The 25551-nt window shown below is 53.7% G+C and overlaps 1 protein-coding gene across 1 annotated transcript; it reads right to left on the bottom strand.

Annotated features, from left to right (window-relative positions):
• Nucleotides 1-24: 24 nt before the first annotated feature.
• Nucleotides 25-25148, bottom strand: ankrd27 (ankyrin repeat domain 27 (VPS9 domain)). Its single transcript, XM_084672213.1, is given in 34 exon segments — nt 25-3187; nt 3428-3500; nt 5304-5382; nt 5533-5626; nt 5740-5913; nt 6083-6202; nt 6934-7128; nt 7206-7325; nt 7419-7463; nt 7942-8058; nt 8264-8320; nt 11801-11998; nt 12092-12184; nt 12413-12528; nt 15787-15811; nt 15814-15837; nt 15840-15873; nt 16276-16307; nt 16309-16338; nt 16340-16402; nt 17091-17183; nt 17333-17465; nt 17725-17762; nt 17764-17793; nt 18828-18960; nt 19895-19971; nt 20093-20158; nt 20299-20352; nt 20441-20500; nt 20830-20984; nt 21286-21442; nt 21661-21771; nt 22280-22396; nt 23766-25148. Coding segments are annotated over 34 exon segments (5019 nt in total). The 5' UTR covers nt 23844-25148; the 3' UTR covers nt 25-1159.
• Between the last annotated feature and the right edge of the window lie 403 nt (nt 25149-25551).

The raw sequence follows: 25551 nt of genomic DNA, 5'->3' as shown, positions 1-25551 counted from the left end.
AATAACGACACTGAGAGTTAAGTCTTTTGATAGTGAGTTTATTAACAGATTATTTTCACATGAATTAAATAAGGCACATTCACTGTATCTTCAAACATAAAAATGAAACACTGTAGTACAAAAATAATTACGATTATTAGACATGGTGATTGAACTTGCAAGGTCGTTTTACCAAAATAGCAATCTTGAAAAAAAGACAAAAAGCTGATGCTTGTCTGGACACTAATGATTTTACTGAATGAGCTTCTTGGCAAAATGTCCCAACAACAACAACAACATCACTGTGTGAAGAGATTTAAGACTGTGGATGGGAAACAAGGGTGTTGTCACAGGGATGTTCCACAGAGAACCAGGATGAGCTGTGTGGAACAGGAGCATCACAGGCAACAGACAGGACAGTGTTTTAAAGTCAAAGATATGTGGGACATCCACAACTAAATACTAAATGCTTCAGTTTTTTGTTTTAAAGGTAAGAGACGTGTCTCTGTTTCAAGGTGCCACACAGGTCTACAGGTGAAAGACTAGGAGTTCAGAATTTTATCAGACATCAGATGCATTGTAATACAACCTACTTGCATACTGAACAGATGTGCATTTTGTGCTGTAAGTGTCACTTGCTACAATTATCTTTTACATTCACTGGGATTAAATGTTTACCTTTCTAAACACAGGCATCAAAATGCCACTATTCTGGAGGTCACATGCCTTAAATGTTAAAATTAAAACAAAATAAACCTTGAGTAGTGTAATGTAAACAAATGCAACCAAAACATGAAATCAAATATTAGGACTAGGTGAAAATCTAAGGCCAATCAATCAAATAAACAGACTGTTTATGAAATAAAAAAAATCTATGCTACAAACCACAGTTTAAGACAAGCATTATTTTCATAGTGTAAGTGACATCACGTCACAACACTGTTAAAATATTGTGTACAGTACAGTCTGTCATAGGCGAGCAACAAAACAAAACTACAAAATCAAAGTGACGTTTGTATGGAGTTTAATGACCATGTTTTGCATCCCTTTTTTGTGAAGGAAGAAACAATGAAGAAAAAAGTGCTTTGAAAATTGATGCCAGAGAAACTGAGGTCCTTCCTAAGCAGTTCCCTAAACCAGGCGACCATGTTGGCCCTGGTACTCCTGCAGGCTTGGTTCCTCAGGCCGTCTCTGACACCAAGTCTTCCTTTTCTTTGGGTGGGTTCTCCTGCCAGTTCCACACAGTGTGGTCAGAGAACGAGAGAACGTCTTCCTCTTCCTCTCCCTCTCCCTCTCCGTTCATGTTGCTGGGTGTGTTAGGGGGAAGGGGCTCCCTGGTTAGTTGTGTGTCAGAGGGCTGGTAGGGTGTGTGTGTAGGGGAGGGTTCGTTGGGTGTGAGAGAGGGTTCGTTGGGTGTGAGAGAGGGTTCGTTGGGTGTGAGAGAGGGTTCGTTGGGTGTGTCGGTATGAGAGGGTTTGTTGGGTGTGTCGGTATGAGAGGGTTCGTTGGGTGTGTCGGTATGAGAGAGTTCGTTGGGTGTGTCTGTATGAGAGGGTTCGTTGGGTGTGAGAGAGGGTTCGTTGGGTGTGAGAGAGGGTTCGTTGGGTGTGAGAGAGGGTTCGTTGGGTGTGTCGGTATGTGAGGGTTCGTTGGGTGTATGAGAGTGTTCGTTGGGTGTGTGAGAGGGTTCGTTGGGTGTGTCGGTATGTGAGAGTTCGTTGGGTGTGTCTGTATGTGAGAGTTCGTTGGGTGTGTCTGTATGAGAGGGTTCGTTGGGTGTGAGAGAGGGTTCGTTGGGTGTGAGAGAGGGTTTGTTGGGTGTGAGAGAGGGTTCGTTGGGTGTGAGAGAGGGTTCGTTGGGTGTGAGAGAGGGTTCGTTGGGTGTGAGAGAGGGTTCGTTGGGTGTGAGAGAGGGTTCGTTGGGTGTGGGAGAGGGTTCGTTGGGTGTGAGAGAGGGTTCGTTGGGTGTGTCTGTATGAGAGGGTTCGTTGTGTGTGTCTGTATGAGAGGGTTCGTTGGGTGTGTCTGTATGAGAGGGTTCGTTGGGTGTGTCTGTATGAGAGGGTTCGTTGGGTGTGTCTGTATGAGAGGGTTCGTTGGGTGTATGAGAGGGTTCGTTGGGTGTGAGAGAGGGTTCGTTGGGTGTGAGAGAGGGTTCGTTGGGTGTGAGAGAGGGTTCGTTGGGTGTGTCGGTATGTGAGGGTTCGTTGGGTGTGTGAGAGGGTTTGTTGGGTATGAGAGAGGGTTCGTTGGGTATGAGAGAGGGTTCGTTGGGTATGAGAGAGGGTTCGTTGGGTATGAGAGAGGGTTCGTTGGGTATGAGAGAGGGTTCGTTGGGTGTGAGAGAGGGTTTGTTGGGTGTGTGAGAGGGTTCGTTGGGTGTGTCGGTATGAGAGGGTTCGTTGGGTGTATGAGAGGGTTCATTGGGTGTATGAGAGGGTTCGTTGGGTGTGTCGGTATGTGAGGGTTCGTTGGGTGTGTCGGTATGTGAGGGTTCGTTGGGTGTATGAGAGGGTTTGTTGGGTGAATGAGAGGGTTCGTTGGGTGTGTCGGTATGAGAGGGTTCGTTGGGTGTATGAGAGGGTTCATTGGGTGTATGAGAGGGTTCGTTGGGTGTGTCGGTATGTGAGGGTTCCTTGGGTGTGTCGGTATGTGAGGGTTCGTTGGGTGTATGAGAGGGTTCGTTGGGTGAATGAGAGGGTTCGTTGGGTGAATGAGAGGGTTTGTTGGGTGTGTCGGTATGAGAGGGTTCGTTGAGTGTGAGAGAGGGTTCGTTGGGTGTGAGAGAGGGTTCGTTGGGTGTGTCTGTATGAAAGGGTTCGTTGGGTGTGTCTGTATGAGAGGGTTTGTTGGGAGTGTCTGTAAGACAGAGCTCAATGGGGCTGTCAGTGACGTCAGTGTGAAGGGTCTGGCTGGACGGGCTCATAACAGACAGCTCCTCAGGTGTGAGGGTCTGGACCACACTGCCACCATCTGTTTGCCTGTCCTGCACAAGGGGGTCACGTGCATGGATTCCCCAGTGTGGGGAGGGAGGCATCTCAGGGTCCACGGTGTGACACCGACCCAGGGGTCTGGCCCTGTCTCCTGCCCTCTCTCCTGCCCTCTCTCCGGCCCCCTGCACAGGGCTCCCTGACCGGCTGAAGGGCCCGCAGCTCTCCAGGGTCTCCCCCCTCCTCAGCCTGCTTCTCTCCCCTCGGCCATCAACCTCCTGGGGAACAACACACCGGGATGGACGCCCGGAGGACCAGATATCAGCTGGCTTGCATCCAAATATGAAAACTAGCACGTAACCTTATAAGTTTTGCTACAAACAACAACAGCAGATCACAGGGTGGGGGTGGGGTGAGGGGTGTGGGAGAGGTGAGGGTGTAAGGGAGAGGTGAAGGGTGGGAGGGGTGTGGGTTTGAGGGAGAGGTGAGGGGTGTGAGGGGTGAGGGTTTGAGGGTACCTGAGGGCGAGCAGCGGAGGGCAGAGAGGGAACACTTCTCTCTCTGGGAAGACCTTTCTTCATATGCTGGATCCTAAAAACAAACGTCATTCACATCACTTTACCCAGACGCTGTTCTCCACAGCGAGGTGTAAATACTGATCCGCAATCAGGAGGGTCAGTTCTAACAGTGTTACTGTCGGACTGAAGAAGCGGTCTGTGATCATGTCAAAAGGGCCACGCCCCCGTCGGAGGTACACTGGGCCGACATTCACCCTGACTCAGGATCGAACCCGCCGCCTCCAACATCTCAAGCACTGACAATATCAGCTACACCAACGAAAAGCCAGCTCTTCGCTGGCACGGGTGGCCTGTTACATATTTGAGGTGAGTTTAAGACGCATATATAGGTTAAAGGAGTCATGGATTGCAAAAACGATTTTACCTTGTCATAGTTGAATAACGACAGTTCGGTGGGTAAAATGTACATGCAGTGAACCTCAAAGTCCATCGACACCTCTTTCCCATCTAAATCCCACAACTTGCAAACTGCAGCTGTAAAACGATCAGTTTCAAAAAAGCTGAATTTGTGACGTCACAAATGTAGCATCACCTTTGTCACGCCCCAACATTTACATACAGACCAGCCCTCTGGTGTTCTGGCCCAGGATCTCAGACACTAGTTTAGCTGCACGCTGCTCTGGGTACTTCCACAGGGATTAGAAAGGAGAAAGTTTGGACGTTTTTAAAGGATATTGAAAATGGACCATCGTAAATGCAGCGTTCCAGGCTGTACAGGGAATGCTGACACTTTTCAGAGTCTTCCTAAGGAACCAAACACTCTATGGGCTGTGATGTTTGTCTATGAGAAGATCCCTGTGCAGTTCGACCCTCAATTACATATTGGCTCGAACCATTTCACCGAGGACAGTTTTGAAAACCTGGGACAATGTAAAGCAGGATTTGCTATGAAGCTGTTGCTGAAAAGAGGTGCTGTTCCGACCTTATGTTCATCACAACCGCAAGCTGTAGTATGATGTTGTTGCTAACAGTTATTAGCAATGCTAACGTATCCTGCCTGTATCTAGCATCGGTAGAATGTGTGATGATTTTGTTTTGATTTATCATTTGAAATTATATCTAGTCAATCTGTTGAAAACGGTGTTGTGTAGACAACAGGTGTTTCAGTGAGTGCTGCTGTTGGCCGTGTTGCGTCTTTGCTCCGCAGCTTCACTTGTTGTAAACCAACCAATCAGCTCGCAGCTCCTCTATATATTCATGAGCATACCATAAAAGGAGAAAACCTAGCGTTTCATATTTCACAGGATGCATCAGGGCTCATAGAACAGTACCAGGGCCATTTTCAGCCCAACCAATGTTACATAACCTATTGGAGACCTTAACCTTTAGAGGAGTGAGTTCTAAATATTACCGACGCTGCCACCAGAGTGAGTTCTTTTTTCAAAACGAAAGCTAGCTAGCTTTAGTTAGCTTCCGTTACCTAGCAACCTAGCATAATACTCGTAGCAATGCTCCTACCTGCTAGTGTTACTTGTTAGCCTCCTAATTGTAAATTTTGAAGCCATACTATAGCGTTTGTCATATAGTTTTTGTCTATCGGAAAATAGTCGGTTGGGATGTTCAGAATCACGTGTGACGGTACTCTGTGGGGCCCGCTTTCGAACGATCACATATACGTGACGCTACTAATTAACGGGTTAAGGAACAGTGTGAAATACCCCAAAAACCCAGTCAATGACCCCTTTAAGACTCTAGTTTAACCAATCTACCTCGGCTACATTGCCTTGCCACATTGTAAAAGTAACCTTATATCAGCTCCCAAACTGAAAGAAGTGAGTGAGACGGGAGGAGCGCTTGCTGCAGAGCGCTGGCCCACCTGCTGAGGGACTGAGCCAGCTTCTGCCGCCTGGCCTGCTCCTGGTCCTGGGGCTTCAGTCTCTGGACCAACGAATGAGCTGGAGAGACAAAACAACAAGGTTGTACGATAGCACTTATCGGGTGAGCTACCAGGGTCCCTGTTCCCTATAGTGTTGATCCATTTCTACTGCCACATTGAGACAGGAAATGGCATCATAGCAACAGTAACTGGTAGGAAGCAGTCTTACCCAGAGTGCCCTTTGGCACAGATAGCAGTTTGATTGGCTCTGCGTCGGGGGAGAGTCCAGACGCTTTCTGAAGAATCCTCAGGATTTCAGTGTTCTTAAAAAATAATGAAAAATGAAACAAAAGTTACATTTGATATCTCTTGTCTGAGACACGTAGCTTTATCTGGTGTTTAGAATGTAATGGCCATGTGTGTATGTGTGTGTTACCTTGCCGCCTGTCTCCTGGGCACAGTCCAGGGGGGTCCTCTGCCTGTTGTTCCTCAGGTGGACCAGGGCTCCAGCCTGCAGCAGCTGCTCCACCAGCGCCAGGTGGCCCACCCTCACTGCCTCATGCAGCGCTGTGTTCCCCTGCTGGTTAGCCAGGTTCACCACTGCATCACTCTACACAGGGAGACAGTCACTCGACACAGTGACTCGACACAGGGAGACAGTCACTCTACACAGGGAGACACAGTCACTCTACACAGGGAAACAGTCAGTGTACACAGGGAGACACAGTCACTCTACACAGGGACACAGTCACTCTACACAGGGTTATGTGTGTGTGTACCTGGATGAGCAGGACTGCGGTGTCCAGGTGACCTCTGAGACAAGCCTGGATCAAAGGGGTGTTGCCATAGTGATCCTTCTTGTTCAGCTTGGCATTGCACTCCAGCAGTGATGTCACTACCTGCAACACAGCATCATCATCATCATCATCATCATCATTCCCTAGCAACAACACGCTCCCCACGTCACATGGGCACCAGCGTGCATCAACAGGACTGTTCAGGAGAATGCAGGGTCAGCGTCTCACTGCTGCCATGCTAGAGATCTCTTCTTCTTCAGCTCCAGTTGACCTCTGACCCCACGGCTCCACCAAGGATCTCTTCCACTAAGGTGAGTATTAAAGCTGAGGTAGATCTAATGACTAACCAGGTTGACCTGACATTTACACTGACTAAGTAATAAGCAGCTTCCTTTAGCTTGCCAGCTAACTTAGTGAATTATATTATAACCACAGATGCTGGTTTCATGAAACACAAATATTGTCAATGGGATGATCTGGTTTTCTACACCCAGTGATAACCAGCAGGTTATCCCCGACCCTGTGATAACCAGCGAGTGTCCCCAGCCCTGTGATAACCAGCAGGTTATCCCCGACCCTGTGATAACCAGCGAGTGTCCCCAACCCCGTGATAACCAGCAGGTTATCCCCAGCCCTGTGATAACCAGCAGGTTATCCCCAACCCTGTGATAACCAGCGAGCGTCCCCAGCCCTGTGATAACCAGCGAGCGTCCCCAGCCCTGTGATAACCAGCAGGTTATCCCCAACCCTGTGATAACCAGCGAGCGCCCCCAGCCCTGTGATAACCAGCGAGTGTCCCCAGTCCTGTGATAACCAGCAGGTCTTCCTCCCACCTGAGTGTGGCTGTTCTGGCTGGCCAGGTGGAGGGGCGTGGCTCCGTGGCGGTTGCGGCCGTTGACGTTGGCTCCGTGGCGTGCCAGCAGGGTGACCAGGGAGGCGTGGCCGTGCAGGGCAGCCACGTGGAGGGGGGTGAAGCCGTCCACGCTGCTGCTGTTCACACCCACACCTCCAGCCTGCAGGCAGGCCAGCTGGGGGCACAGGCAGGAGTCACACACACACACACACACACACCTCGTCACGCACTGATGTGTGTCATATATCAGACCTTCTGAGTGGGGGCACAGCGTGGGCACTGGCACAGGGGATGACACAGCTCTGTCTGAGAGAGCATCTCTGCAGCCTCCTCCTCCTCGTCCTCATCCACCCACTCCAGAAGGTAGCGCACCTACACACACACACCACGCACAAACACACGGTTTGTTAGGGGTGTTGGAACAACTCAGTGCTGTGTTAGAGGTTTACAGCCAGTAAGACTCACCATCTCTATGTCGCCATCGGCAACAGCGCGAAGCAGCTTCTCTACCTGCACATTAAAGAGAGTCGAAAAAAATACATACTTTTTCCAAATAACTGATGTGTTTTTACACACAGGAAAGTTCCCCCAGCAGAGTTCCCCCCAGCAGGGTTCCCCCCAGCAGGGTTCCCCCCAGCAGGGTTCCCCCCAGCAGGGTTCCCCCCAGCAGGGTTCCCCCCAGCAGGGTTCCCCCCAGCAGGGTTCCCCCAGCAGGGTTCCCCCCAGCAGGTTTTCCCCCAGCAGGGTTCCCCCCAGCAGGGTTCCCCCCAGCAGGGTTCCCCCAGCAGGGTTCCCCCAGCAGGGTTCCCCCAGCAGGGTTCCCCCCAGCAGGGTTCCCCCAGCAGGGTTCCCCCCAGCAGGGTTCCCCCCAGCAGGGTTCCCCCCAGCAGGGTTCCCCCAGCAGGGTTCCCCCCAGCAGAGTTCCCCCCAGCAGGGTTCCCCCCAGCAGAGTTCCCCCCAGCAGGGTTCCCCCCAGCAGGGTTCCTACCTGCCGCTGGCGGCTCCTGTCTCCCTCCGGCTGGGCGTCAGGGCTGAAGGAGGAGCAGCTGGACTGGGACGAGCGCCGGCTGCCGGAATCTGAGTCTGGGGGTGAGCGACCTGGGGACTGGCCACCGGGGGGCGACAGAGAGCTACATCACACTGGGACCAGTTCCAACACTATCACATGCATCCTACACTCCTTCCTGCACACACGCTATGAGTAGTCTAACTAGTCATAACTCATTCTCACTGCATTTGATGGATAATGATCCCTAAACCTGATAGGTCCACAAAATGAAAACCTAAAACCATTAAAAGATGTGACCTACAGTATTTCTCTCTGTTTGATGGGTTCCATTGCGCGTCGACTCCAACAGAGTCAGAATCTGCAACAGAGAAACCCCTGAAAGTTAGAAACTCCTGGTCCTGGACAAACAAACACTTGAACACTTGCATTTCTAGATAAGTAGATTCATGTCTCTTGTATGTAATGTTTTCGTGTATGGGCCATTGCGCCTGAAATAAACATTAAATAAATACAAATTTAGTACACCTCAGAAAAGAAAAAGCATTAGTTGAGGCAGCAGCCCAGTGAGGCAGCAGCCCAGTGAGGCAGCAGCATAGCGAGGCAGTGAGGCAGCAGCACAGCGAGGCAGCAGCACAGTGAGGCAGCAGCATAGCGAGGCAGTGAGGCAGCAGCACAGCGAGGCAGCAGCACAGCGAGGCAGCAGCATAGCGAGGCAGTGAGGCAGCAGCACAGTGAGGCAACAGCACAGTGAGGCAGCAGCACAGTGAGGCAGCAGCACAGTGAGGCAGTGAGGCAGCAGCACAGCGAGGCAGTAGCCCAGTGAGGCAGCAGCACAGTGAGGCAGCAGCACAGTGAGGCAGTGAGGCAGCAGCACAGTGAGGCAGTAGCACAGTGAGGCAGCAGCACAGTGAGGCAGTGAGGCAGCAGCACAGTGAGGCAGTAGCACAGCGAGGCAGTAGCCCAGTGAGGCAGCAGCCCAGTGAGGCAGCAGCACAGTGAGGCAGCAGCACAGTGAGGCAGTGAGGCAGCAGCACAGCGAGGCAGTAGCCCAGTGAGGCAGCAGCACAGTGAAGCAGCAGCACAGTGAGGCAGCAGCACAGTGAGGCAGTGAGGCAGCAGCACAGTGAGGCAGTAGCACAGTGAGGCAGCAGCACAGTGAGGCAGTGAGGCAGCAGCACAGTGAGGCAGTAGCACAGCGAGGCAGTAGCCCAGTGAGGCAGCAGCCCAGTGAGGCAGCAGCACAGTGAGGCAGCAGCACAGTGAGGCAGTGAGGCAGCAGCACAGCGAGGCAGTAGCCCAGTGAGGCAGCAGCACAGTGAAGCAGCAGCACAGTGAGGCAGCAGCACAGTGAGGCAGTGAGGCAGCAGCACAGTGAGGCAGTAGCACAGTGAGGCAGCAGCACAGTGAGGCAGTAGCACAGTGAGGCAGCAGCACAGTGAGGCAGCAGCACAGTGAGGCAGTGAGGCAGCAGCACAGTGAGGCAGTAGCACAGTGAGGCAGCAGCACAGTGAGGCAGCAGCACAGTGAGGCAGCAGCACAGTGAGGCAGCAGCACAGTGAGGCAGTAGCACAGTGAGGCAGCAGCACAGTGAGGCAGCAGCACAGTGAGGCAGCAGCACAGTGAGGCAGCAGCACAGTGAGGCAGTGAGGCAGCAGCACAGTGAGGCAGCAGCACAGTGAGGCAGCAGCACAGTGAGGCAGTAGCACAGTAGCACAGTGAGGCAGTAGCACAGTGAGGCAGCAGCACAGTGAGGCAACAGCACAGTGAGGCAGCAGCACAGTGAGGCAGCAGCACAGTGAGGCAGTGAGGCAGCAGCACAGCGAGGCAGTAGCCCAGTGAGGCAGCAGCACAGTGAGGCAGCAGCACAGTGAGGCAGTGAGGCAGCAGCACAGTGAGGCAGTAGCACAGTGAGGCAGCAGCACAGTGAGGCAGTGAGGCAGCAGCACAGTGAGGCAGTAGCACAGTGAGGCAGCAGCACAGTGAGGCAGCAGCACAGTGAGGCAGCAGCACAGTGAGGCAGCAGCACAGTGAGGCAGCAGCACAGTGAGGCAGCAGCACAGTGAGGCAGCAGCACAGTGAGGCAGCAGCACAGTGAGGCAGTAGCACAGTGAGGCAGTAGCACAGTGAGGCAGCAGCACAGTGAGGCAGCAGCACAGTGAGGCAGCAGCACAGTGAGGCAGCAGCACAGTGAGGCAGCAGCACAGTGAGGCAGTAGCACAGTGAGGCAGCAGCACAGTGAGGCAGCAGCACAGTGAGGCAGCAGCACAGTGAGGCAGCAGCACAGTGAGGCAGCAGCACAGTGAGGCAGCAGCACAGTGAGGCAGCAGCACAGTGAGGCAGTAGCACAGTGAGGCAGCAGCACAGTGAGGCAGTAGCACAGTGAGGCAGCAGCACAGTGAGGCAGTAGCACAGTGAGGCAGTAGCACAGTAGCACAGTGAGGCAGCAGCACAGTGAGGCAGCAGCACAGTGAGGCAGCAGCACAGTGAGGCAGTAGCACAGTAGCACAGTGAGGCAGCAGCACAGTGAGGCAGCAGCACAGTGAGGCAGTAGCACAGTGAGGCAGCAGCACAGTGAGGCAGTAGCACAGCAGCACAGTGAGGCAGCAGCACAGTGAGGCAGCAGCACAGTGAGGCAGCAGCACAGTGAGGCAGTAGCACAGTGAGGCAGCAGCACAGTGAGGCAGTGAGGCAGTAGCACAGTGAGGCAGCAGCACAGTGAGGCAGCAGCACAGTGAGGCAGCAGCACAGTGAGGCAGCAGCACAGTGAGGCAGCAGCACAGTGAGGCAGTAGCACAGTGAGGCAGCAGCACAGTGAGGCAGCAGCACAGTGAGGCAGCAGCACAGTGAGGCAGCAGCACAGTGAGGCAGCAGCACAGTGAGGCAGCAGCACAGTGAGGCAGCAGCACAGTGAGGCAGCAGCACAGTGAGGCAGCAGCACAGTGAGGCAGCAGCACAGTGAGGCAGCAGCACAGTGAGGCAGCAGCACAGTGAGGCAGCAGCACAGTGAGGCAGCAGCACAGTGAGGCAGTAGCACAAGGCTTGTGTAACAGGATCAGACATCAGTTGGGCTGCTATTTTCCCACACTGAGTCCATCACTTTGGAATTCCTGTTTCAAGTCAGCTTAACAGCTTTAATACACAAATGACATAAAATCCTGACATAACATTTGTTCCAGTAATTCCTATTCATGTGCAAATTATACTAATTCACAATCTGTGCAACATATACTAATTCACAATCTGGACATTTTGATCAAACAACCATTTCACATAATCCCCAGTCCAAACTGACTATTGCATAGACAACAAAACTAAACAAAGATTGGCCATATAAGGTCATCTTCCATCCCATCTAACGAAACACCAATTCAGAACCGTCTACTGACACAAAACACCAGCTAGCGTCTACTGAGGCAGTGTCTACTGAGGCAGCGTCTACTGAGGCAGCGTCTACCGAGGCAGCGTCTACCGAGGCAGCGTCTACCGAGGCAGCGTCTACCGAGGCAGCGTCTACCGAGGCAGCGTCTACCGAGGCAGCGTCTACCGAGGCAGCGTCTACCGAGGCAGCGTCTACCGAGGCAGCGTCTACCGAGGCAGCGTCTACCGAGGCAGCGTCTACCGAGGCAGCGTCTACCGAGGCAGCGTCTACCGAAGCAGCGTCTACCGAGGCAGCGTCTACCGAGGCAGCATCTACCGAAGCAGCGCTCGGAGGCAGCGTCTACCGAGACAACGTCTACCGAGGCAGCGTCTACCGAGGCAGCCTCTACCGAGGCAGCCTCTACCGAGGCAGCCTCTACCGAGGCAGCGTCTACCGAAGCGGCGCGGCCCTCTTCCTGACCTTGGAGTTCAGCGCGCAGTGCAGGGGGGATTCCCTGGCCTTGTTGCAGATGTCCGTGCTGGCTCCGTTCTCCAGCAGCACCTGGAGGACGCCCTCGTAGCCCCAGCGAGCACACACATGCACACACGTGTCTCCCTTCTCGTTCTGGATGTTGAGGCGGCAGGTGTGGAGGTCGTAATACACCAGCGCCTTGACGCACTGGGGAACCAAGCAGGAGGAGTTAGGAGAGCAGTACAGGATGTGTTGGGATGTGACTGGACAGGAAGCAGGAAGCGGGGTGTGTCCACTCACATCCTCGTGGCCGTACATACAGGCCAGGTGCAGGGGGCTGTTCCCATTGTTGTCCTGAGCCTCTGTGTTGGCCTTGTAGTGCAGGAGCAGCAGCTGGACAGAGACAGGGGGAGAGGGGAGGGAGAGACAGGGAGGAGGGAGAGACAGGGAGAGACAGGGGGGAGAGAGAGAGACAGAGAGAGACAGAGACAGAGACAGAGAGAGAGAGAGAGAGAGAGAGAGAAGTAAGGGAGGATTAAACAACAACAAATTAATGTTCTGCCAAAGAAGAATGCATCCTTGTTTTATCTTGTGTCCATCCAGGTTTAGTCATTCCCTCACCGTGACCCCCTGGTAGCCCTTCTGACAGGACAGGTGCAGGGGCGTGAGGGCATGGTAGTCTGTAGCGTTGACCAACGCTCCCTTCGACACCAGCAGGTCGATCAATCCAGACTGACCTGCAGGAGCAGAGGACTGGCGTTAGAGGAGACAGTCTGGAGGCTGACAGGGGTAGACGGCAGGGGGGTGAGGGCAGACAGGAGGAGACAGGGCTGGGGGGGAGAGAGGACTGGGGGGGGGAGAGAGGACTGGGGGGAGAGAGGACTGGGAGAGAGAGGGCTGGGGGGGAGAGGGGACTGGGGGGGAGAGAGGACTGGGGGGGAGAGAGGACTGGGGGGGGGAGGGGACTGGGGGGAGAGAGGACTGGGGGGGAGAGGGGACTGGGGGGGAGAGGGGACTGGGGGGAGAGAGGACTGGGAGAGAGAGGGCTGGGGGGGAGAGGGGACTGGGGGGGAGAGAGGACTGGGGGGGAGAGAGGACTGGGGGGAGAGGGGACTGGGGGGAGAGAGGACTGGGGGGGAGAGAGGACTGGGGGGAGAGAGGACTGGGGGGGAGAGGGGACTGGGGGGAGAGAGGACTGGGGGGGAGAGAGGACTGGGGGGAGAGAGGACTGGGGGGGAAGAGAGGACTGGGGGGAGAGAGGACTGGGGGGAGAGAGGACTGGGGGGGAGAGAGGACTGGGGGGAGAGAGGACTGGGGGGGAGAGAGGACTGGGGGGAGAGAGGACTGGGGGGGAGAGAGGACTGGGGGGGAGAGGGGACTGGGGGGGGGGAGGGGACTGGGGGGGAGAGAGGACTGGGGGGAGAGAGGACTGGGGGGGAGAGAGGACTGGGAGAGAGAGGGCTGGGGGGGAGAGGGGACTGGGGGGGAGAGAGGACTGGGGGGAGAGAGGACTGGGGGGGAGAGGGGACTGGGGGGGAGAGAGGACTGGGGGGAGAGAGGACTGGGGGGGAGAGGGGACTGGGGGGGAGAGGGGACTGGGGGGGAGAGGGGACTGGGGGGAGAGAGGACTGGGAGAGAGAGGGCTGGGGGGGAGAGGGGACTGGGGGGAGAGGGGACTGGGGGGGAGAGAGGACTGGGGGGAGAGAGGACTGGGGGGGGGGGAGGGGACTGGGGGGAGAGAGGACTGGGGGGGAGAGGGGACTGGGGGGGAGAGGGGACTGGGGGGAGAGAGGACTGGGAGAGAGAGGGCTGGGGGGGAGAGGGGACTGGGGGGGAGAGAGGACTGGGGGGGAGAGAGGACTGGGGGGGAGAGGGGACTGGGGGGGAGAGGGGACTGGGGGGAGAGAGGACTGGGGGGGAGAGAGGACTGGGGGGAGAGAGGACTGGGGGGAGAGAGGACTGGGGGGAGAGGGGACTGGGGGGAGAGAGGACTGGGGGGGAGAGAGGACTGGGGGGAGAGAGGACTGGGGGGGAGAGAGGACTGGGGGGAGAGAGGACTGGGGGGAGAGAGGACTGGGGGGGAGAGAGGACTGGGGGGAGAGAGGACTGGGGGGGAGAGAGGACTGGGGGGAGAGAGGACTGGGGGGGAGAGGGGACTGGGGGGGGGAGGGGACTGGGGGGGAGAGAGGACTGGGGGGAGAGAGGACTGGGGGGGAGAGAGGACTGGGAGAGAGAGGGCTGGGGGGGAGAGGGGACTGGGGGGGAGAGAGGACTGGGGGGGAGAGGGGACTGGGGGGGAGAGGGGGACTGGGGGGGAGAGAGGACTGGGGGGAGAGAGGACTGGGGGGAGAGAGGACTGGGGGGGGAGAGAGGACTGGGGGGAGAGGGGACTGGGGGGGAGAGGGGACTGGGGGGGAGAGGGGACTGGGGGGGAGAGAGAAGCTGTGGGGGGAGAGAGGGACTGGGGGGGAGAGGGGACTGGGGGGGAGAGGGGACTGGGGGGGAGAGGGGACTGGGGGGAGAGAGAGGACTGGGAGAGAGAGGGCTGGGGGGAGAGGGGACTGGGGGGGAGAGAGGACTGGGGGGGAGAAGAGGACTGGGAGTAGGGAACTGAGGGGACTGGATGGGGGAGAGAGGACTGGGGGGGAGAGAGGACTGGGGGGGAGAGAGGACTGGGGGGGGAAGGGGGACTGGGGGGGAGAGAGGAGCTGGGGGGGAGAGAGGACTGGGGGGGAGAGAGGACTGGGGGGAGAGAGGGACTGGGGGGGGAGAGAGGGGCTGGGGGGAGAGAGGGACTGGGGGGGAGAGAGGGACTGGGGGGGGAGAGAGGGACTGGGGGGGAGAGAGGGACTGGGGGGGAAGAGGGGGACTGGGGGGGGAAGAGGGGAGTGGGGAGAGAGAGGACTGGGGGGGGAGAGAGGGACTGGGGGGAGAGAGGAACTGGGGGGGAGAGAGGGACTGGGGGGGGAGAGAGGGACTGGGGGGAGAGAGGGACTGGGGGGGAGAGAGAACTGGGGGGAGAGAGGGACTGGGGGGGAGAGAGGGACTGGGGGGAGAGAGGGACTGGGGGGGAGAGAGGGGACTGGGGGGGAGAGGGAACTGGGGGGAGAGAGGGACTGGGAGAGAGAGGGGCTGGGGGGGAGAGGGGGACTGGGGGGGAGAGAGGGACTGGGGGGGGAGAGAGGGACTGGGGGGGAGAGAGGGACTGGGGGGAGAGAGGGACTGGGGGGGAGAGAGGGACTGGGGGGGAGAGAGGGACTGGGGAGAGAGAGGAGCTGGGGGAAGAGAGGACTGGGGGGGGAGAGAGGGACTGGGGGGAGTAAGAGGGACTGGGGGGGGAGAGAGGGACTGGGGGGAGAGAGGGACTGGGGGGAGAGAGGGACTGGGGGGGAGAGAGGGACTGGGGGGGAGAGAGGGACTGGGGGGGAGAAGAGGGACTTGGGGGGGAGAGAGGGACTGGGGGGGAGAGAGGGACTGGGGGGAGAGAGGACTGGGGGGGGAGAGAGAGGACTGGGGGGGAGAGAGGACTGGGGGGGGAGAGAGGGACTAGGGGGGAGAGGGGGACTGGGGGGGAAGAGAGGACTGGGGGGGAGAGGGGACTGGGGGGGAGAGAGGGGCTTGGGGGGGGAGAGAGGACTGGGGGGAGAGAGGACTGGGGGGGAGAGAGGGACTGGGGGGGAGAGAGGACTGGGGGGGAGAGAGGACTGGGGGGAGAGGGGACTGGGGGGGAGAGAGGACTGGGGGGAGAGGGGACTGGGGGGGGGAGGGGACTGGGGGGGAGAGAGGGAGCTGGGGGGGGGGGGAGAGAGGGGACTGGGGGGGAGAGGGGACTGGGGGGAGAGGGGACTGGGGGGAGAGAGGGACTGGGGGGAGAGGGGACTGGGGGGGAGAGGGGACTGGGGGGAGAGGGGGACTGGGGGGAAAGAGAGAGCTGGGGGGAGAGAGGACTGGGGGGGGAGAGGGGACTGGGGGGGGAGAGAGGGACTGGGCCTCACCACAGAGAGCAGCTACATGGAGGGGGTGTTGTATCCTCGGTCGTCTCTGGAGAAGGCGCCGTCACTACTGAGGGGTCGTTCAGCCGCCTGCAGCAACACAACGGACAGCTACAGCCGCAACACTTCACCAGCTCACACAGAAGACACCAAACACAGCTTCTGTTCTCTATTCAGGCACCGGATTCCTGTTCCAGCTCATTTGAGTCAAATGAAATCTTTCACAAACAACACAAAAGGGGAAGTGACCCCACCAGGACACTGGCGCAGGGACATGAAAGGAGAAGTGCTTCATGAGCAATAGTATGGTTGAGGTGTTCTTGTGAGTGTGTGTGTGTATACTTGGGTCAGGGTGTGTGTGTGTGTGTGTGTGTAACTGTAACTGTATGTGTGTGTGTGTGTAACTGTATGTGTGTGTGTGTGTAACTGTATGTGTGTGTGTGTGTGTGTGTGTGTGTGTAACTGTATGTGTGTGTGCGTGTGCGTACTGACCCAGACAGCTGGAGCTCACAGTGGTCACAGGAGCCAGAGTGGATGACACATCCTGAGTTCCTCCTCCTCTCTCTCGAGTCTCACCCAGCAGACGCTCCACCTCCGCCTCGTTACCGCCGGCGATGTGCTGCACACACACACACACACACGCACACACACACACACACACACACACACACAATACAATTACAAAACAGGCCCCTCAAAAAAGAAAGCTTCTCAAATGTATTGACCACCTGCTTTTCTATGGTGAAGAGAAAAGGGGCCTACATGAGGACATGCATCAAACCACAGCAAGCATTAAACCCACCATGACCCCTGGGGGAGGGGCAGGGGGAGGGGGGCAGGGGGAGGGCAGGGGGAGGGGCAGGGGGGGGGGCAGGGGGGGAGGGGCAGGGGGAGGGGGCAGGGGGAGGGCAGGGGGAGGGGCAGGGGGAGGGCAGGGGGAGGGCAGGGGGAGGGGCAGGGGGGAGGGGCAGGGGGAGGGGCAGGGGGCAGGGGGAGGGCAGGGGGAGGGGGCAGGGGGAGGGGCAGGGGGAGGGGCAGGGGGCAGAGGGCAGGGGGGGGGGCAGGGGGAGGGCAGGGGGAGGGGCAGGGGGAGGGCAGGGGGGGGCAGGGGGGGGGGGCAGGGGCATGGGGAGGGGCATGGGGAGGGCAGGGGGACGGGCAGGGGGAGGGCAGGGGGGGGGGCAGGGGGAGGGGCATGGGGCAGGGCAGGGGGAGGGGCATGGGGAGGGGCAGGGGGAGGGCACGGGGAGGGTAATGGGGGGGGGGGCGGGGGGGGAGGGGCACGGGGAGGGGCAGGGGGGCTCAACCTCAAACAGACAGTCTATGGGGGTAGCAGCATTCTGAGAGAGCAAGCTCATCTTCTGTCTGAACACAGTCTTGTCATTCAGGTCCCCACAGCCCTGCAACACACACACACACACCTTATACAATGCTAAAAGTCTGAGACTCTTGTGTCTCAACTAACGCACACATAAAAACATGTTGTCCATGGCGTGGTTGGAGCGTGTGGTACAGACGGACGTGCGCGGGCAGGGTCCTCAGTACGTACCGGCCGGCCCTGCCGGAGGTTGCCCTGGCTGATGAACTCCACCGCCGCCTCGAAGGACGTCAGACAGTAGCTCAGCTCGTCTTTGGCACTCTGACTGAAGCGGAAGTTCTTGATGTAGCTCAGGTTAGCCATCCTGAATAAGGCAGCTCGTTAGCACGGCTACACTCCCGAACAACGCCAAGCTAATTTCAGGTTCAACAAATACCTTTCTTAGGGTTAGGCCTGCTTAGAGAGGCCTGCTTAGAGAGGCCTCTCTAAGCAGGCCTCCTCTAAGCAGGCCTCTCTAAGCAGGCCTCTCTAAGCAGGCCTCTCTAAGCAGGCCTCTCTAAGCAGGCCTCTCTAAGCAGGCCTAACCCTAACCAGGCCTAACCCTAACCAGGCCTCTCACTCACCAATTAGGGATTTCCGTCTTCACCAGTAGATACAGGAGTGACAGAGAGCAGGTCATCTGCGCACACTGCCTCGATGCTGACTGCAGAGGAACACAAGGAGCACAAGCTGAAGGAAAGTGCCTGCTAGCTCAAATGGGGTTACTTTGATCGTAAACACAGACTGTTTCTTGACTGACCTACGGAAACACTGTAGAACTGTGCACTTCTGATCAGTAATGTTCACCTGTGCTTTCTATATGCAATATTTGTACTTCACTTTGGGTTATAAGAGTCTAATTACTTAATAAAATGTAAAAAGTAAGCTTAAAGCTTTTGTAATTATTATAAACTCAGTCTTGCCGTGGCTAACAGTCAAGTATTACATTTAGTCATTTAGCAGACGCTCTTATCCAGAGCGACTTCCAGTAAGTACAGGGACATCCCCCCCCGAAGCAAGTAGAGTGAAGTGCCTTGCCCAAAGACACAATGTCATTCGTCACGGCCGGGAATCGAACCGGCAACCTTCTGATTAATAGCCCGATTCCCTAACCACTCAGCTATCTGCCCCCCTAGTGTCTATTCCTTCAATAGTGGCACGCGGGCCTCCCTGTCCAGCCTCACTCGACTCTCTGGGTCCTGGTGAGCATGCTCTGCTTGCTCGGGGGGGGGGGGGGAGCGGCTAAATTGGATGATGAGAGTGGGTCTGGAGGCCAGGCCACACTGCACACACAGAGGTGTGTTGTTCTAGAGGGAGAACTTAGAAAAACATTCTGGACAAACCATTTAAGCAGTGACAGTTGCCGTATTGTTCCATGTGTCCACAACAGTAAATCATATTACAGAGAGAGTGAGAGGGACTGTGCAGGATTCAGACTGACACACACACACAACACAACACCTCATTCATAGTAGGCCAAGCTAAGGTTATTTGAGCTTCTATGCTTTAAACAGTTGTTCACCTCTTTCAGCCTTTACGACAGTGTACTGCTTTGGGGGTGACACACACACACACACACACACACACACACACACACACACACACACACACACACACACACACACACACACACACACACACACACACACACACACACACACACACACACACACACACACACACACACACACACACACACTGTGCGGCTGGGAGACTGCATGATGGTGAGGGCCACCTTGCGGAGGCAGAGCACCTTGTGGAGGGGAGAGGTGCACTGGTTCAGATCCCCCAGGGCCCTCTTGGCACGAGGGATGTTGATGCTGGAGACAGAAAACATGTTACCTTGAGATATACAGTACTGGGTAAACACGTTAGCTTGAGATATACAGTACTGGGTAAACATGTTAGCTTGAGATATACAGTACTGGGTAAACACGTTAGCTTGAGATATACAGTACTGGGTAAACATGTAAGCTTGAGATATACAGTACTGGGTAAACACGTTAGCTTGAGATATACAGTACTGGGTAAACATGTAAGCTTGAGATATACAGTACTGGGTAAACATGTTAGCTTGAGATATACAGTACTGGGTAAACATGTAAGCTTGAGATATACAGTACTGGGTAAACATGTTAGCTTGAGATATACAGTACTGGGTAAACATGTTAGCTTGAGATATACAGTACTGGGTAAACACGTTAGCTTGAGATATACAGTACTGGGTAAACATGTAAGCTTGAGATATACAGTACTGGGTAAACATGTTAGCTTGAGATATACAGTACTGGGTAAACATGTAAGCTTGAGATATACAGTACTGGGTAAACATGTTAGCTTGAGATATACAGTACTGGGTAAACATGTTAGCTTGAGATATACAGTACTGGGTAAACACGTTAGCTTGAGATATACAGTACTGGGTAAACATGTTAGCTTGAGATATACAGTACTGGGTAAACATGTTAGCTTGAGATATACAGTACTGGGTAAACACGTTAGCTTGAGATATACAGTACTGGGTAAAAGGCAGGCACAACAGTACAGCAAACATGCTTTGACAAATAATCAAATGAAAAAATTCTCAACGCTGCACTTTTATACTGCCGCACAAATACAGAAGAGAAAAAAGATTGCTTATAATAAGTACTGTAGGTCAAAGTACTGTAGGTCAAAGTAGCGTAGCTGAGAGCGACGTGACTACTGTCCAACCACTGAGGGTTTGTAGAGTTCACGAGTGGTTGTGAAACTGACCTGAATTCAGGTTTAACGCCCAGGTCTTTCAGCTGCAGGTCCTGAAGGCTTCTGGTGGTTTTGTTGAAGGCAGCATCCTGTTTGGGTTCAGAATAACAGCAAAGCCGTCAACAGGGCACGTGCAACCATCACGTTCCCTGTTCCATCAACAGTCTACAGCACCATGCACGCGTGAGGAGCTTACAGAACACTTCATACCTGGCTGGCTTCAAGCGTTCCCACAAAGTTAAATATTAAATCATGGATACCATGATGAATATACATCTGAAAGACAAAAAAACATTTTTTTACAATAATATTAATAATGAAGACATGGAGCAGATGACATCGCTGAACGCAGGTGAGAGAAGAAAGAAAAATAAAGGAGAAAGAACATCTCAGAGGAGGCGTGTGACCCCGCCCACCTCCACCGCCTGCTTCAGGAGAGTCATCTGGAGCTCCTGTTTGGCCAGCAGTTTCTGAAAGACAGGCCGTTCCACCAATCAGATCTCCCTCACGGGTATACAGGGTGTGCAGCGGCGAGCTTCACATCCAGACTGTACTCACCAGGCGGGAGTCTCTCAGCAGACACTGAAGACACTTGGTGTAGAGGGCGTTTACAGAGTCCTGGGAGGGCACAGGAAGCCTTCATGTCAGGCTGTGTTCAGCTGGAACACACACCTTCACATGACACTTATGGCCTCAGCATATGATATAAAGGATCATTAGATTCAGGGATAAGAGTCTTTCACTACATGTCACCCTTAATGTCAAAAAGGCATTAAAACAGTAAACTGAGGGAGTGGTGGATTGAGGTGAAGGTTGGTTTGGACGCAGTTATATGGGTATATCCCTGTGACATTGCTTGTAAAAAGGGCTATCAAATAAAAATGAGATTAGAATTTGGAATGTGCTGAGGTTGTTGAACTGCCGTTGGCTGAGTGCGAAGGCCTCACAATGTGGTGGCGTAGCCCCCTCCTCTCCTGCTCCCTGAAGGACTGACAGAAGCTGGAGATGAACCTGTCCAGCTTCTCCGTGTGGCGGCCCAGGAAGTCCTTCACGTCCTCCACATTTCTCAGACAGTGCAGCGCCGGCCCAGGACTCTGTTCGCCTGGGGGAGGGGAGGAGATCGCCCCGGAGGGAGGGATGAGGGGGAGAGAGAGGCAGGTAGAGATATATACATATAAACAGATCCACAGAGAGTGATAGGACAAGAGTGAAAAAGATTTCCATTTTTTGGGGGGCATCTTTGAAATCCTTTCAACTGTCTCTGGAGGAGAGGATCCCTCATTGACCTGCTCCTTTAAAGGTTTTCCCATTTTTCCCCCTGAGTTTTTTGTTGAGGGTTTAGGTTGGTTTAGGTGCAGTTCTACGTGAAACCCTGCCTGACCCAGCCATGCAGGCGAGGGTACCTTGGCTCTGGTCTGTGTGGATGGGCCTGGAGATGCACAGGATGCTATAACTCTGCTCCTTGTCGTTGTAGAAGGTCTCCTCAAACAGGATGGGGATGGAGGCTGGGGCCAGGAACCCGGCCCCCAGCCTCACCTGGCGGTCCTGGATACTGATCTCCTGGACCACGGCAAGCAGCACACACACACACACACACACACACACGACACGTTCTTCTCAGGGCTGTAGGTTTCATTATACATGGGTGGGACATGCGTTATACTAATAGTGTAAATGACTGCAACAGTGTTTTGGGAATTTGATTTATAAGAAGTACGGTAGAATCCAAATGCTTAGCATGGCCGACTGTGCTGTTGGAGCACCAAGGCGAGTGTTACCTTTCCATCTACAGTCTGATATCCTTCTCCAGCAGGCTGTAAAACGTACGTGTTGAACTGGGCCGCTGTGGAAGCAGGGCCAGTCAGGCTTCCTCGACAGGGCACTAGGACCTGGGGCACGGCAAAGACAAGACCCGCCATATTGTAATGAACTGTTTTACATGACTTGAAACTGGCTTTGACAAAAGGTTTTTTGTGTATTTCTCAGATACCGTGATCAGAAAAAAATGTAGTTACTCTGAGATGTGTTTCTGCTTCTTACCAAAACAATTTTTATGATAACGCAAACTGGCTGTAAACCGACACCCGTGACAATGTGATTGGCTACAGCCATCCACAATGACGGGAAAGTAAACTGGTGTGGTGTCAGTGTGTGACTCACATGATCCAAAAGAAAAGGTTATTTGTATAGCCCTTTTTACAGGCTATGTCAGCCAGACATAAAACGTGGTTACCAGCCAGACTGCACAGAGCCTATACGACACAGAGACTGTCTGAACTAGCACTGAAAGCAGCGACAAACATGACGGTTAGCGTCACATAAACACATCATTTACTGTGGCTGCTACATTAACAAATCAGTCCAGTATATGTGAGTTTAGGGCCAGTTGGTACTCACTATGCCATGGCTCTCTGCCACTCGAACACAGAGGTCTGGCCTCTGCTTCTCCAGCGCTGCATAGAAGGGATTCTTCAGGAGGTCCTCATCATACACAGCCATGAGGACCTGGGACTCCTGGAGAGGAGGGGAGGAGTTTAAGCTCAATTTACATGTATTCATTTAGCGGACGCTTTTATTCAAAGTGACTTCCAAGAGAGAGCTTTACAAAGTGCATAGGTCATTGATAATAACAACAACAAGATAGATCCAGCTAGGCTAGGCTAACTGGGTCATCATCCACAGCCATAGGGACCTAGGACACTGGCTCCTGGGGAGGGGAGGAGGTGTTTATGCTACTAACGGTGCACCATGGGAGGGGCAGACTATCCCATCAGACTGTTAGTCCACTCAGGGCACAGAGAGAGGCCTGTCATGATGGCTGCACAGCAGGCACAGTTTAGAGAGATACTGAAGTTGATGGGCCTGTGAAGGTGAGGATAGAAAACAAGCAGCAATGATTCTCTTTCCCTTTGATTTCTGCATCATTTCCCATCATTTCTGCATGTCTTGTTGTCTGCATGAGACCTCATCCCCTGCCAGACAGCTGCCTCTCAGCTGAGCTTGTTAGTGTGTTCGGAAATTAGATTACCAAAGCTGGTTCACAGCGTAACTGCATCTTCACTAGCAGGGGTTATGGGTCGGGCAGGGAGGACCACGGACCACCCACCATCCCACTTCAGGGTTGGTCATTCTGGGGCTCGCTTAGATCATGGTTGGAAAAAAGGGCACTCCGACGAACAAACTAGGAAGGTGACTGTGTACTCTGTAAACCAGAACATTAAACTGACTCAATGTATATTGATTTCATATAGCCCTGGTATTGTTATGACCATTCAAAGCCTTGTTTTGTTCAGAAACATAATATCACTCAAATAATCTTCATTCGAGCAGTCCAGTTAATCCAGGAATCAGGGATCCCACACCTTAGAGTCGACTTCATGTAGAATACCTGGGAAATATTTCCTCAAATTTTGGGAATCAACATGGAAGGTTTTGCAGTACGATTTACGATAGTTGATCATGTCATATGTAGAGGTCTTATTAGACTCAATATGCAGACAGCGTGATTGGTTTGATATGAAAGACACTACGGTACTTTCCAGCACAGATGAGATTTAGCCTGTTACTGAAAGCAGTCAATATGAAACCTGGATGTGGTTGTTATGACATGAATCATTTGAGAGAGAATTTTAAAAGGTACACAGCCGTCACATAACTTTTAACCTGCATTGACTTGGAAGATCAATACCAGGTCAGGAATAGTTTGTAATGTTGTCCTTCAAACGAATGTTCACTACACAGAAGTAAACAGTAAGCATGTAAGCAGTAAGCCTCCACTCTCATATTTCCTTCGCTGGAAAGAAAGATGCCAGGATCCAATCAGTCCACTGAGGAGCTGTACAGTAAAAACACTTAGTCTCCTATTCCATAACGAGCTACTCACTTCTTTGCGTTGCATAAACAGGACTTCAGATGCAGATATCAGCGTCATCTTGAGAAATCGCAAGAACGATGATGCCATTATGTTTCCAAAGCAGCAGAGCCAGGGCAGGGTCTAACATAGCCTGTGGTCAGGGCAGGGTCTAACATGGCCTCTGGCTGGAATCATGGTGAGGCAGGCTAGGATGGAGGTGGCATCACTCCACCCCCATCTCTGACTGCAGCTATCAGATGTTGGAGTGAAACCCTGAAGAATGTGCCTTGTGACCAGTCGTGGAGGCCTCCCACCCAGAGGAGGGAAACCTCTCCTCCCTCGTGACCACAGAGGAGCCAACGGCTCACAGCACATTTTCTGGAGCCAAAGATGCAAACCGGGTTTAGGTCAGAGACTGTGTTATCGTGGGCGATCAACACTGAGGGCGGGCTTGGTGTCTGGTCTTTCATACCCGTGAGTTAGACTCGACCTAACCTACATCTATTTTTCATAAGTGACAAATTTGTTTGAGTATGAGGTTAAAATCCATATTTTCTTAATTTGATGTCTGTGTTGCCTAGTTCTCGTTAGCCAAAAGTTGATGGAAAAACTGAATCCCTTTTTGAGATCATGCAGCCGAGTTGCGGATGATTTGAAAATCGTTTTTCTTTTTCTTTCTGTCTGGAAATCATTCAAAACTGTCATTGTACTGCCCAGTTCAGACTCCTCTCTGAAGTCAATCAGGACAGAGCGAAAAGGTGTCAAGTGTTCAACCGCTTTAAAACACACCTTGCACTACTATGGTTTACTGCAGTCTGCGGGGTTGTGTGCACTATGAGAAAACTTGGGTTCAAATCTCAGTGTCCAAGCCCATTATGCATATTTATCTTCATGTGGTGTGACAGGAAAACCCTGGCTCACAAACGCCATCTAGAAACCCAACCCTCTCTTTTACAAAATTGACCCTCGATTATCGCAAGTTAACAAAGTAGTAGCCATTACAATAACTTACCTGCCAACCTACCAAACAAACCTGGAAACTTACATTTAAATAACTGGGGACAGATACAATCTTCTTAACCAAGAGTACTTCAGCATCTAGACTACCGTCTGAATCAAACCACTTGACTAGCCTCCTGTCCTGTCGTATTTTGAAAGTACTTGCGAAGCTAACTAGCGTAGACCACTTAGCTTCAACTAGCTTACCGCCAATGCCATCCAAAATTCCTGCGGCTCCAAAGCTTGATAATGTTTACCCCAAAAAATAACCACATTCCAAACAAATCAACATGGAAGATTATAGAAAGCCAACTTCAGTCTTTCGTAATTATAGCTAGAAGTACTAGGCTGGCTAGCCGTTTAGCGGTGACCACCAGCGAGCTAGCTAAAAGCTGAATTACGCTAGTCGTTCAGTGTTATAATGTCAACGATTACATTCAACTCACCTGTTCAGCTAGCTGTAGCTACATGTAAACACTCCGGACTTGCATCACATCACCCACTTGTTACTTGCTGAGTCTAACAGTAAACATTCACGCTCGCTAATATGGGCAGCTGTCACTTCAAGCAGAGGAAGGTGTCGTCATCAGCGGGACTACCGGGCTCTGTTCCATTTCATACACTTCCGACGTGCCCTCGTTTCCTTCCTTCACGGCCTGGTGGGATTGTAGTGATCGGCAGAAAGCTGTAAATTGTACGGCGGTAGCAAGCAGCATTACGCCAATATGTCCAAAAGGATCATACTGCCTTGGGATTTATTCACGTGAAAAACTTGTGAGAACACGATTCTCTGAAAATGAATCCTACTAATAAAAGA

This window comes from Hypomesus nipponensis, chromosome 14 (assembly GCF_054491055.1).
Source record: "Hypomesus nipponensis isolate SF chromosome 14, ASM5449105v1, whole genome shotgun sequence".
NCBI lineage: Eukaryota > Metazoa > Chordata > Actinopteri > Osmeriformes > Osmeridae > Hypomesus > Hypomesus nipponensis.
Note: the sequence above shows the minus strand (reverse complement) of the source record. Positions and strands in the feature narration are given on the sequence as shown.